Genomic DNA, 14,303 nt, shown 5'->3' on the forward strand with positions numbered 1-14,303 from the left:
TATGCAATATGGAATGAGCTTAATCATCTGTTTCCCATTCAAGGATACGTAGGAACAGGGAGACCATAATATAAGAGACTGCCAGTTGATGCTCAAAATGTCTTTGAAGAACATATCTTGTATATCTGAAGTACAACTGAAGCTACAGCATTTTATGATAGTGTAGGATCAGCACTTGTCTGGATGATTTGTTAGATTACATGGCTTTCTCAGCTACCCTTTCATGTGGCTGCCAAACAATATCTCGTCTTTTAACTGCTTATGCTGCATAGACTCATGCCTCAAGTATGTGGGCTTCAGCTTTCTTTCAAGACACAGAGTAAGACAGATTCCTCAAGGTTCCCTTTGCCACAGGATTCCTCCTCAGCCTTAAATGTAACTTTGGTCATGGCAGGTCACTGTAGTCTTAAAGCATTTGAAAGGAAAAAAAAATAAAGACCAAACTCTTCCTGTACCACATGCAGAAAAAGAAACAGACTCAGATTCTACTCTTGAAAGAAAAAAATGGGAAAGAGATTTTGCATCATTCTCAAGGAGCGTTTTTCAAAAATGTAACTTTAGAATTAGACAGCTACTGAAATGTTGTCTAGACTGTAAGAGTCTTGTAACAAGTATCTCTCTTCTGGTATGGTATAGCTGCTGTAGCTGCCTGCTGTCAGGGGCAGATTTGTGTATCTGTTTTTGAATGTTTTCTGTTGCAGTTGCTGTCTGTGTTCATCTGCGTAAGGAGATATCTTCTCCAATTTCTTACCTTAATGGCAGCTAAAATATACCATATGAAATCTAAAGGTGCATTTCAAGGCATACACATAGTTGTGCAGGTGACTCATTTCCTTGATAAAATAATATATCAAGAGTAAGGATCATTAAATTTGCTATTGAGTTGATGGGTTTGGAATGGCAAAAGGAAAAGATTTTTGAAATAGTTGTCTTCAGGCATCATTACAGAATAAGCTGTTGGGGTATTATAGGAGACTAGAGGTGCTTAAAATTTGAGAATGACATGTTGCTTTGCAATGCATATGGAATGACATTGCATATTCTACTGTTCAATGCTAATGCCTTTCTGCAAGAGGGTTTTGGCAATGTTTATCATCCTACTGTGTTGCAAGCACATGTGTTGCCTGCTGCTGGAATCCATACAACAAAGTAATTAGAACAGAGCTTGAACTGTAGCACTGCACCATCTGGTGGCCTTCAGCTTGAATAGGGTTTGGTGACATTTCTTTGGGAGAACTTAGCATGTCTTTACTGTCAACTCTCAAATTTATATCAAGGCCTTTAGTTTAAAGAGAGCATTACTTTGTTTTCATTTCCCCAAGTTTGAGCAGAACTTGTTTCAATAGATCTTTAGATGTTTACATTAAAGGAGTCCTTCAGACGTGGTCCATCCAAGTGGATGCTGACCAAGGACATAATAGTTTTTGTCATAAAAAGTCAGTGGATCCTGTAATATTTCATAATGTTTTTCTGTTTCTATCAGGGTATTGCTGGAACAGACGTAGCTAAAGAAGCTTCTGATATTATCCTTACAGACGACAACTTCACCAGTATTGTTAAAGCAGTTATGTGGGGACGAAATGTTTATGACAGCATCTCCAAATTTCTTCAGTTCCAACTTACTGTCAACGTAGTAGCAGTAATTGTTGCTTTTACAGGAGCATGCATAACACAAGTACGTACCAGTGGGGGATTGTTTCAGCAAATAAAGGTTGAAAAGGTCATGGTTGATTAATTCTTAAGTTCAAGCTTCCATTTAAACAGTAGTCCAAAGAACATAATGCTCCTCAGAACATGCCAATATTGTATGATAAATGCCAATATTGGCTGTAATTTCTGCACTTCTATTGGAGGGTTTATGTATCTATCTTTATAGGATTCTCCACTTAAAGCCGTGCAGATGCTGTGGGTAAATCTCATAATGGACACATTAGCTTCCCTTGCCCTGGCAACAGAACCACCCACTGAAGCTCTTCTGTTGCGGAAGCCTTATGGTAGAAACAAACCTTTGATTTCTCGTACAATGATGAAGAACATTTTGGGTCATGCATTCTACCAGCTTGTAGTGGTCTTCACGCTCCTGTTTGCTGGTAAGGACACTGAGGCTTTACAAAGTTATTCTGAATGTTGTAGAGAGGTGTGTTTTTAAAACTATTTTTCTGCTGTAGTGCATGTGTAAAGACACTAATTAAGCTGTTCATAAATGCCTTTTATATACAGGTGAGAAAATTTTTGATATCGATAGTGGAAGAAATGCACCTCTGCATGCTCCTCCTTCAGAGCATTATACTATAGTATTTAATACGTTTGTGATGATGCAGCTTTTTAATGAAATTAATGCCCGAAAGATTCATGGTGAAAGAAATGTTTTTGAAGGAATCTTTAACAACGCTATCTTCTGTTCTATTGTGCTGGGGACATTTGTTGTGCAGGTAAGCAGGTTCTTGGAAGGTGGGGGGAAAATGCATTTAGTGCACTGATGTACTTGCTTACCTTGGAAATGCCAATCAACTAGTGCCAGAGATCTAATTTCTGCAATGTGGAAAACCTGCAGGGTCAAGCACATAATAAGTAAGTTGTAAGTGCAGCTTGATGGAGTTTCCAGGTAAGACCTCTTTGTAATTGGTAATGCTGGAATATTGTATTTGTAGTTACCTTTTGCATTTTCTAGTTCTCCAATTTTATCTTGGTGTTCTAGTCTCTTGGAAAAATATAAAGGAATTATATTTGTCATCTGTTCATTGAACCCTTGCCCCTAAATCTTTCTTATAATATCTACCTGTGTTTCTGAACGAGAGTCCATTTAAGCAATTATAGAAAAGGTACAACTCTCTTATTTTCTTCATGAGATTAGGACATGAATAAGAATTAGAAATTTAAGTGTCAGTTTTTACCTTATTGACACAGGAATCAGTGATACCTACTGTTATATATTGTAAAGGTGCTGTTTTAAGTGAAGAAAACCTGATGTCTAGGGACCTTCTGTTGGGGTACACAAGGGAATTCATAAAAGCTAGTTAGTTAAATCAGTACATGCTAAAAAAGGAAATGAAACGCTGCAGTTGATTGGATTCACATGCTGGTGTTGAGAAACACCAATTTAAAACTGAATCTGCAGAAAATAGTTTACAAGAAATATTTTCACCCTCTAAATTGCCTTCACTTTATTTAGTCAGAAGAAATAAAAAACAAATCAGTATACTGCTTAATTTCAGAACCCATTTTCATTTTGGATTAAGCTATTTGGGACATATAGCCTACGTATTAAGCTTCTCCTTAGACTTGATAATTCATGAAGTTGATGGGAGTCATATCAGTTCAAGCACTGGAAACTTACACTCCGCTGCTTCACATTAAGTCAGGGAACTTACTCTCTCGGGTTTAGATTTTTATAGATGACACTGCTTCAGAAAGCTGCTCTTATTTTTGGGGTTATGTATGCAGCAGATTGCCTGTTGTTGTGCAACAAAGCCAAACATTTAGAAATTAGGTTTAGAAAATCTAGTTATTTAGAAATTACTCCTGACTGCCGCTATGTTCCCTTCATAAATTTGACAGTCCTAATCACTTCCCAACTCCTGATTTGCCATCTCAGTGTTTTATTCTGAGCTAATAACAGAAGATACTCTTTGCTTTTTCAGCTGTCAGGTGCCCTACTTAATGGTCAATACTGTCTCCTTTTCATGCCTGCCCTGCTACTTTGAATTGTTGATTCTCCAGGGCAGACTTTCATGCATATAATTCCTATGCAGAGATACCTTGCTCTCAGGGCCCGTACAGCTTGTTGTAATAGTTAAGGCAGTAAGAAAGAGCTCACTTACTTTAGCTTTTGAGATCTCTGCCCCCTTCCCCCAAGATTTAAAGTCACATGTGTGATTTAAAGTCTGATATTTAACACTGATGTGATACACAGTAATATACTCTAGGATTACTTCTGAGATATTTCATGTCTTGTGGATCTATGAATTCTATTAATACAAGTTTATGAATCTTGGACTTAGTTCCAAGATGGATGTTCATAGCAAAAGTAACCACTGTACATTTGTAGCATCAAATACATGCTGTAATCGTGAAATGAAGGGAAAAAACGACAAGGAAAATTGAGGACTCAACAAGGCTTCATGAGTGTGACATTTGAAGAATAAATGGGTAGTTCTTGAAATACTGAAAAGAGGAAGAATATGACTTATGTCTGGAAACTTGCTCAAACTGCTGAGTCAGTGAAAGAATATGCTTAATAAGATGGGAAATCCCATGTTCTCTTGCAAAGCTGTCTGTTGTTATCTCAAAGCATTAGGGAATTTTCTAGTAACAGGTCACTGATACATGTTTAATTATGTTTTTCTTCACAGATAATTATTGTGCAGTTTGGTGGAAAGCCTTTCAGTTGCTCAGAACTCTCAGTTGAACAGTGGCTGTGGTCCATTTTCCTGGGCATGGGCACATTACTTTGGGGCCAGGTAAACTAGGATTTTTAAAAGTGCCAAATATCTACTTGCAACAGTATACTTTAAATGGGAAAAAACCCCAACACACTGGTTTTAGCATTCAGATCTTTCAAGTGGACTGTATGAATATATGAAGACTGACAGTAAATATTAATTAAAATTGACTTGTTGAATAGCTAGAAAGTTAGTTCTTAGTTGAATATTCCTTCCTCAGAGTGGGTCAATTATTTACATTCCATAACTAGATGCCATGGCTGGTTTGTTTAGCAATTTTTTAACTAGCAGAAGCTGTAGTTACCTTTTAAATATGAAATTATATCTTCAGCCAGATAGGAGTACCAGAAAATGTGGTAAGAATACAAGATGCAATGAACAGGCCAATGTTAAATATAGTTTAACTCGGTGTTTTATGGTTTTCTTGAAAAATCAAGAATTGCTGAACTTGATAGTATTTTCTTGATTTAAAAACCTCCAAGAGCAGCAAGAAATGCAGTAAAACTCAAACCAACTTTCTCTTTAATCTACATTTGCATAATTGTGACATAATTGAAAAGTCTTCCCACCTATTAAGCCATTACATTTGGACTTCTATTTCCTTTCCCCTCCCCCCAGAGTCATTACTATTGCATGCACAACAGTGCTTGTAAACAGCAAGCTTATTTACGTGAAACTTTAGAGCTACAGAGTTTTCTATTATTTAATGACATAGTTGTCTAAACTTTTCATACCACATGAAGAGTTTTCCATTACAGTTCCTTTCCTTCCACTAAGTAAAAGACACTTAATGTTTCATCATAAAATTGGTAGAATGAATTTTAGTTGTAAATACATATACATAGACATATATTCTAAAAGTGACTAAGCTTTTTAACAAGGTTCTCTGGAAAATTAATTATTTAAAAAAATCAAATAGAGTCACTCTGAGGTTTAAAAGTGTCCTAGAAGAGAATTGAGATGGCTTGAAATACCTTTGACCCAATGTGGCTTGCAAGGGCAATGCTTCCCTGCTGCAGTTCATGCTGTCCTAGCATCTCATTAAAGTCAAAGAGCTTTAATTTTCTGAGAATAATAGAAGCTGAAGTGTGAGCTGGGAGCATTCATAGTAGCAGTTTCAGCATAAAGGGCTGCTTATCTTGCTTATGGAACAGACTTTTTTCTTCTGCAGCTGCAGAAATTGTCTTCTAGGTTTGTGATGGTCAAGGAAAGCAGTCTTGGAATTGATCTGGATCTGCTAGATACAATGTACCAAATTATTACTCCCCTTAACCACATGTAGCTTTTGATTAATTTAAGGTATATTAACTGCTCTACACCGAGTAGCAAAGTAACAGTTTGAGATACATACAATTTCAGAAACATCACTCGCCTTGCAAAGGGATAGGTATCTCTCAGGTCACAAATGAATGAATGAATGTCTCTTCTGTATTTCTGAATTAATTGTGGTTGCTTTAGGTGATGGAGGTCCCACTTGAGGCGACACATCATGCTTATCAAATTGATGAAACTAAAAGCTCTAGATACAAGTACAATCTACAGGATTAATGGCTTTTGTAGCTTCAGTACTGCTCCCTCCTGGCATTGTCAAGTAATGTTAATGTGGAATTCTTTGTCCCTGGCAAGGCTGGTTTGTAGTCCAAGTTTAATTTCTCATCTTGGTTGAGGTAGTAAGTATATTCACAGCTTTGCAGCTATTCACCTGGAGTGATTGTTTTACGTTGATGCACTCATCGTGTCTGTATAATTTAGTTTGTTCAACTTCGCTAATTGTGTGCAGGATATTTGTTAAGCCTTAAGACTGGTATTACTCCTTCTTTGTTGTTAAAAAAAGAATAATCCTGATTTATATATTTTATCCACTGTTAGTTGATTTCAACAATTCCAACCAGCCGACTGAAATTCCTTAAAGAAGCCGGTCATGGAACACAAAAGGAAGAGATTCCTGAAGAAGAATTAGCAGAAGATGTAGAGGAGATTGATCATGCTGAGAGAGAACTGCGTCGTGGTCAGATCTTGTGGTTTAGGGGCCTAAACAGGATACAAACTCAGGTATGGTCTTGAAAAAGGTAGGATGCAGTGGGTGTTGAGGGAAATCTCTCCATTTTTGACAAAGGTGGCTGTTCTAACTGGTGTGACTGAGACTGTCAAAAGGGGGTATGGATGGATGTGTAAACCCTCAGGGTCCTCTGTTTTCTTCAGCTTTAAATGCAACTCTTGCCTGTATATCTGCTCTGTTTTTAAAAAGTGCCTTTTTTTTCTTTACTTTTTTGTGTGTTATAGATGGGATGGTCCTTTCTCTTGTTCTCTCTCTCTCTTGCTGAGCAAGCTGTCACAATCTCTGATTCCTTGCAGATGGATGTAGTGAATGCTTTCCAGAGTGGAAGTACCATTCAGGGGGCTCTAAGGCGGCAACCCTCCATCGCCAGCCAGCACCATGATGTAACAAATATTTCTACCCCTACACATGTAGTGTTTTCCTCTACTACTGCTTCTACTACTGTGGGGTGTGAGTGTGTGTTCCTAAAGTGCATGAAATTAACATTTCCTAATTCACGTACCTAACGTTTCTCATTTTCTCCTTAGTACTTAAAATCATCGTTCAGGCTTTTATAGAGCTCTTCCACAAAGTGGAGTCCTCAAGACTTTTTTTTCTTAGAGGGCTGAGAACAGGTGGAACAGTTTCAACAAAAGACTTTAATGCGAAAGCTGTGAGCCTGCATATCCTGTGCCTTCATCCATTCGTGTACAGAGGGATTTTTAAGATAAAATGGAAAACTGTTGTAAATTTTCGAGTATATGCCTCTTAGAGTGATTTGCATTGAATAAGTGAATTAACTGGATAGTCATGGACCCAGATCAACAAAAACAGATCTCTTGCACTGCAGCACAAACAATACTTAAGTAAGCAAGCTGATTTGGAAGCAAATGATATCTTGAAGATATGAATTTAGTTAGAACATGGAGCACTAAATGCATTTTCTTTGTAGCCTGTAAGGAACTTTATGAATCTCCGCTTTCATTGGACCATATTTACTGAATAACAACTTTTTCAGCATCAGGATTCAGGTGGCGAAACAAGGCTCCTAAAATGCGTACAAGTCAGAAGAAATATGAATTAGCTAATATATAAAAGAAAAAAGTTTTAAGCATTAAATGGTGAAACTTTCATTCGAATCTGAAGAGTTCTTTTTCCTCTCTAGGTTCTTCTGGGAGCAGTTCATAAACCATCAGTGAAAGTGAAGTTTGTCTCACCTCAATTCTACCCTCTCTATATTGTACTCTTAAGTAGCATTTCAGTTTCAGCCTTCCTCTCTGTTGAGGCTGGAGATTTATTTTCTCTTGGATGTAGGCCTAAACTTGGGAGCCAGAAGATGTGTAGTAGTTGTAGTTGAATACTGATAGCCAATATCTTTGTTCAGAGTTTTCGCTCTTAATACATGTTTAACTTTCTCCTCTAACTTCTTAGAGATGGGTTAAATAATTGTTTTTTAAAAATAACTCTGAGAGGGCTTCTTCTCCCCCTTCCTCTCCCTGCTTAAACTTTCAGATTACCAGATGGATGAAGACCTTAATTTCAGGAGCCGTCTTAAGTGAAATGGTCTCTTCAGATTTTTTTTTAAGGTTTATTTTTTTATTTTTGGGCTTGGCTAGAATTCACATGTGAGCTTGCACAAGCATTTACCTCTGTATTTGTTCTCCAGTGGTGAGACAGGTATTTCCCTACCTTGCAGAAGTACTGAGAAGCCCAGCTCTCAAATTTGCATGCCTCAGGAACACAAAATGAAAAGTAGATTTAACACTTAAGGATGCACAGGATTGCATCTCCTAGTTAAAATGCTAATTAGTAACCTGTATCCCTAACTACACTCTAGAACATTAATTAGACATTCAGAATTCTCTAGAGAGCAATGTCATTCCATGCTGCTATTTGAGCAGAATCTACTGGGCACTGCAGCATCTCATTGCATCAAATGACCAGATACAGAGCTACCATAGCAGAGAACTAGTTTTTTATCTTCACTACTACAGCCTTCTGCTACACTCTCCAGAAGAACAACTTTTGAGAACTAATACAGATTAATGGGAAGCAAATGTGTTATTGTCTCTTTTCTGGAGCTGTTTGTTGGAAAACAGTTCCTATGAAGTAAGGTTGCAACCCTTAAGCAGCCATCTGGTTAGGAGGATTTGGAGTGCCAACTGCATTCCTTGCTATTCTGGTACTAATATGAGGAAGGCCTGATGACAGTATGAATTACACTTAACAAATTGTCTTGTTTGCACCTCACTTACATGATTTATTTATAGTTATCCCTCTAGTTTAATTATCTTGAGTGGTTGAAAATAGAGCCTTCAAAGCCCTAGATTTTCCCTTTTTAAGTGCTGAAATTTTGATTTCTGCTTTTGTGGCTGGACTCTGAGAGTCCTGGGCTTGCTGTAGTGTCTAGCCCACTTGTGTATTGCATTCTGCATGGGAACCAAGCCTTTATATTCTATGATAATTACAGCTCTCCTCTTAAGCCAGAATTGTTTTTCATTGCTTCTGATGTTCTAAAATCTCATCTGTAAGCAATGAAAAAACAGTCCCATGAGACATTCATATTTCATTTTGCCACATAAATGGCCCAGTGGGGTGCAACATGCCAAATAAAGTCATTGCAAACTTTCAGTCTGGCATTGTCACTGCTATTTTCTTGGTAAGCACCAAGACAGTTTAGGCAGCTGGCTGGACTTGTTTAAACTTCGCATAATGCGCCAACTCCTTGACAGTGTGCTCAAAGTTTGTCATGCAATGAACAGTCAAGTACTAGCTGCTGTTGTAATCTTTTCTCCAGCACATTCACTCTCTTTTCTGTCCTCCCCTTACTGGTAGTTATGTCCTCCCCCTTGATGGTGTGCCCCATCCCTATGCCCCCTTATTCCCTGTGCCCTCTTCCCTTGCCTCCATGGTTAATTTTCCCAGCATGTACCTGTAGTATAAAAATGGGGACATGATCACTTTGGAGTAAAATTCTTTGTACAAATGGTCTGAGGGAGCAGAGCTGGGGAGAGGATGCCCCACTTCTAGAGGTCAAAGAAGACAGTTGGGACATGAGACTTTATCATGTGCAATGGTTCTATTTAACCAGTTTGATTTAACACATTGCTTTTGGGGAGCCCTTGTCTGTTTACAGTGAACTTCCCTGGTGTAACTTAGCTGTTTCGAAGTCTCTGCTCTTGATCTGCTTGACCTTCCAGCATCATTCCTTCACCTGGAAGTCACTTTATTTTTTCCTGTCGAGGAACTCTGGAATATAGTCATGATGTATTTCTCAGCTTGAAACAAGTCATCATGGATGCTCTAAAAAAAGCTTTAAATTTGACTTGCTGTTTGTAACAGCAAGTTCTTGTTTACTACAGAGTTGTTCTGCTGCTTACTATTTAACACTATTTCACACTGCTTTGTTGGAGACTTGCTAAGGGTAGGGATGTTGAGAATTGAATAGGGAGTCAACAGTAGGGGGAAACTATCTTGGGAAAAGTGCTGGATGAATGACTCAATGACTTCTGCCTCACCTTACTTGTTTTATCCATTCAAGAATGAATCCTGAATTTCTCTAGTTCATCAGGGAAACATGGGGCATGGGAGAAGGGGAGTGTGGGCAGCGGGCTTCATCATTCAAATAATAGTTCAGAAAGCTTAAATTCCAGTCAGCCTGGACATGTGCAATTTGCAAAACAAAACTGTACTTTCTATTATATCTAATTTAACTATGACAGGTTCATTTATGAATTCTGTTGGCTTTCTGATTCAAAAAATATTAAACAAGAAAAAGACATGAAACAGCCCTCAGCCTGGGAACTGTGTCCATGAATTCAATGTAAATTGAAGACTCGTGCAAAGGCTGATCATCCTGCTTTTCTCATACTTGGCGCTACTTAAGTAGTCTCTTCAAAGTTACAACCTGTCCTGGCTACTAAACTGTACAATACAGTATCCAATTTCCTAGTTCTGGTCTTAAGTTTCCAAAGCACTGTTCACTAAGGAGCTTTCTCTAGCGTGGTAAATGGCTATATACTCGAATATTTACAGCTGTTACAGCGGTATCCTTTTTTTTGCATGACTTTGTAAATGTTTGTTCATTGTGACATTGGCTTACACTTGCTTGGCTTTTTCATAGTCAGCTGACATCCTAATTCCTAGCATGAGAATTAGTGACCCTTTTATCCCCTAACTTATTTTCAGCCTCGCCCCTCCTTCCCTCCCTCCAATCTCACCCAAATATTCAATAAAACACTCATTGAGATTTATTTAATTTTTGAATAAGTAAATATTTGTTGGCCTCACTTCTGAAAAATGCTTAGCCCATGTTAAGTAATTAAACAATTTTAGTGCCATGTCTGAATTTTAGGGCCCTTCAGCTTTTTGCAGTACTTTCACAATTTTTATTCCTACTGTGTAGACTGGCAGTGCTCTACTGAAATGCTCTTCATTTTTTACAGTTTATTGCAAGTTCCACTGCATCATACAAATTTGGTTCACTCATGTCTAGCTGTTTGTGGATTCAAACTCATAAGAACCATGCCATGATCAGTAAATCTGCAGCATTTTAACAATGTTTTTTCTTTGTTTACAGATCCGAGTGGTGAATGCATTTCGTAGCTCCTTGTACGAGGGGCTAGAGAAACCTGAGACACGAAGTTCAATTCACAATTTTATGACGCATCCTGAGTTTAGAATAGAAGACTCCGAGCCTCATATTCCCCTTATTGATGATACTGATGCTGAAGATGACGCTCCAACAAAACGCAACTCTAGTCCCCCTCCCTCTCCCAATAGAAATAACAATGCGGTTGACAGTGGAATTCACCTTACAACAGACAAGAACAAGTCTGCTACCTCTTCATCCCCAGGGAGCCCACTACATAGTTTGGAAACATCACTCTGATTGTAAGCTGAATGTTAACACACTAGCTGCATTGTAAAGAAATTGAAACTGGGTCTCTTCACACATTATGATGGACAAGATGATATTCTTGTCTTGGACTTCAACAGAAGAAACACTTGTACGAATGTAGATTTATTTTTTTAAAAAAAGCTTTCTGCCAGACTGGAGGGTGCTTTTCTGGGGGTGGGAGTAATAATGAACTCTGACAGATAAACAGTAACTCAGCATAAGTGACCTGTGGATCATCTGTTGTACTAAGAATGGTCCTGAAGAGTGTGTTAGCAGAGCTTTAGTTTATCATGATCCTTTTCTGAGGGGAAAGCTGGGAAGGGCAAGGAGGCCCTGGATCATTGAATTGATACTTTAATTTCTGCTGTTGGCTGTTAATAATTTGGATTATTTATGTTTATAAATGATACAGATCTGTTTACAAGGTTTGTAGATACTTTTTTGTTCCTGTTCATAGATGGGAAGCTTCCTTATAAATGATGCAGAGAAGACAAAAAACAAAACAAAAAAACCAAAAAAACTAGTCCTTCAAATACTGCTGTATTTTCAGGAAAAGGGTGTTTCTATTGAAACTGTACTAAATTTTGCCTGCAATTTACCTTGTTAAATATTGTAGATAAATTGCTACTACTAATAGCCAAATAGATAACACTAATGCTTTGTAAAAACATGAGCAGTGGTGTTCTAATGAAGTTATGGCCTCTGTCCTAATTAGTTTCTTAAATACATTTACTACTTAATGGTTTTGAAACAACTGTTTAATTTTTAAAAATTTTGAGAAACTTAATGAATAACTTTTGTTCAGAACTTAGTAGGATTGTTTAATGCAGGACATCAATACGTGATGGAACTTGCTTGAAATATTTCTGTTATCTCGGGCAAAACGGATTAAATCAAAATACATCAGAATCTTAGTCCTTTGTTTTTGTCTAATCATGTTAGTTTAGTGCTGTCTTGGTGAACTGTGAGTGGAACTGTGATTTTTTTCTAATCTATAGAATCCTTCATGCAGCATGAGGGCTGTTGGCATTTTGAAAGGTTGTTAGTGGGTAGCATACATGTTCTCCTTTTTGTTTTTGAAACTTGTTTGTAAACATGAATAAATCTGCCCTTTTGTTAAAATAAAATTGCAGCAATGGTTTCTTACAGATTTTTTTTTTCTCAGCTCCTTCAGTGGAAATACAGAAAGTACTCTTTTGTGTTACTGGTTACCTTTAAACTGCAATTTCAAGATGGTAACAGCCCCACTCCAAATAGCTCTTTGGATAAATGGAAACATGGTGGCTGCCTCCAGAATGAATGTAAGTTAAGGTACTCAAAAGTCTTCACTGAGCCAAAAGGATACTCCTGGGGAATTAATAGGTCTGCCTGAAATTCTGAGACTCGCTGTGAGTACCGTGTAATAAATGTATCTCTGACTGCTTAAGTGAGGGAGACTGAGAACTGACATAAAGCACAGGTGAAATGCACCAGAACTGATCGGCTAGAGATTGAATGAAGAAGTTATGGTCTGCCTCTGCTGTATTGTTCAGACAGCAAAGGATGATGAAACAGTACTTGGTCTGGCACTTCCTCATATTCCTCATAGGTCCAATACTACTTAAAAGAGCAACAGAAGACATGAGTTGTAAGATTTTCTTTTTCCAGCTCTGTATTCTTTAAAATAGCAAGTGAATTTTTTTGTCAGATAATCCAGAATTACGGACTTTTTGAAAGTGGTCCCTTCGGAGGACTGCAAGAATTAAGTTGGTAATGAGGAAGGAAATAATACTAGAGCTAACTGCAGAAATGAGCAGGTTGGGAAGCTCAAGCACATCTTTCCCTTGTGGTGGGGTACATGCATGCTTGGGGTTGTCCTTTAGTGGATATTGTTCAACCTGTGGCACTGTATCCCACTGTCAACCACTCCTGAATTCCATCTTTTCTATTGTACTTCAGTAAATACACTGAATTCTAGGTAAGGGGGTCGAGGGTGGGGGGTTGCACTTGACACTTTGTATAGTAATTTCTCCCACATGTTTCTAGCACTTTTCTTACATCATAGTTCTTATCTAGAGCGCTTGGTAGGGGGGTCAGTTTTTATGTAAGCTATTTTCTCTTTACTACAAAAGTCAGATAAGCATTGGCTTAAAATAAAGGGAGTTTTCTTTACCTGTGAAGTACACTGCCATGTGGAAAAGTATCTTCATTTAGCTTCATTAATGAATAATGATTTGACTTCATTTCAAAACAGACTTTAATTTTCCCCTCTTCTCTAGGTGTGATCATGACTGCATGTTATCTTTTTTGAAATAAAATCTACACTTAAGCCTTTTGTGGGGGGTGGGAGGGTGAATGTAGGCTTTGTACATCGCTGGTCCCTCTTGATTCTGTTAACATCAGTGTGCTGTTCTTACAGGAAACTTCCTTACAGAAACAAGGAAAAGTTGTTTAAGAGGGGGGTATGCTTTCTTTGTGATCTCAAGAAATCATAACATTGCCTAGATTATGAAATGGTTTTCACTAAGCTCATGAGGCCTTCATTGCCTTTCTGGTTGTAAGGTTTACTTGTCTTTCTTCTTGTAACTGAAATAAATAAAAGTGCTGTTCATCTCAGTCTGTATGGGGACTGAAATTCTTGAATGCCAGTACAGTAGTGATTTAAACCTGAATGCATGCCAATTCTATAAAACAGCTCTTGCTACAATTTTATGCTCATTATCTTTTAAAAGGTCATGGTATATTGTGTACATGGTTAAGCAATAGTGACTTTGAACATAAACTCGGTTCTAGCCTGACTACTCTTTGGAGTGGCTTAAAATGTGGTTTCCTGGGTGGGATGTCTACTGTTGTGTATATGTTAGGACACCTCATCTTAGTGCTGAAGGAGGGCTGGAAATGCTAATAATACAAGAGGACTCATTTTTTTCTGTAATGGCCTTAA

The 14,303-nt window shown here is 37.8% G+C and overlaps 1 protein-coding gene across 6 annotated transcripts in view; it reads left to right on the top strand.

Annotated features, from left to right (window-relative positions):
- LOC131591615 (plasma membrane calcium-transporting ATPase 1) overlaps positions 1 to 13,975 on the top strand; it is a 60,552-nt gene extending 46,577 nt beyond the window's left edge. For 2 of the 6 annotated variants that reach the window (XM_058862478.1, XM_058862479.1), the window contains exons 16-22: positions 1,484 to 1,675; positions 1,877 to 2,090; positions 2,221 to 2,432; positions 4,353 to 4,460; positions 6,312 to 6,494; positions 6,726 to 6,884; positions 11,060 to 13,975. In XM_058862478.1, the coding sequence (XP_058718461.1) occupies positions 1,484 to 1,675; positions 1,877 to 2,090; positions 2,221 to 2,432; positions 4,353 to 4,460; positions 6,312 to 6,494; positions 6,726 to 6,884; positions 11,060 to 11,371 (1,380 nt within the window). In that variant the 3' untranslated portion in view covers positions 11,372 to 13,975. Of the gene's footprint in view, positions 1 to 1,483; positions 1,676 to 1,876; positions 2,091 to 2,220; positions 2,433 to 4,352; positions 4,461 to 6,311; positions 6,495 to 6,725; positions 6,952 to 11,059 lie in introns of all 6 variants that reach the window. The other 4 variants (XM_058862482.1, XM_058862483.1, XM_058862480.1 and 1 more) reach the window with 4 other exon arrangements.
- The last annotated feature ends 328 nt before the right edge of the window (positions 13,976 to 14,303 follow it).

The sequence above is a fragment of the Poecile atricapillus genome, chromosome W (genome assembly GCF_030490865.1).
Source record: "Poecile atricapillus isolate bPoeAtr1 chromosome W, bPoeAtr1.hap1, whole genome shotgun sequence".
Lineage (NCBI taxonomy): Eukaryota > Metazoa > Chordata > Aves > Passeriformes > Paridae > Poecile > Poecile atricapillus.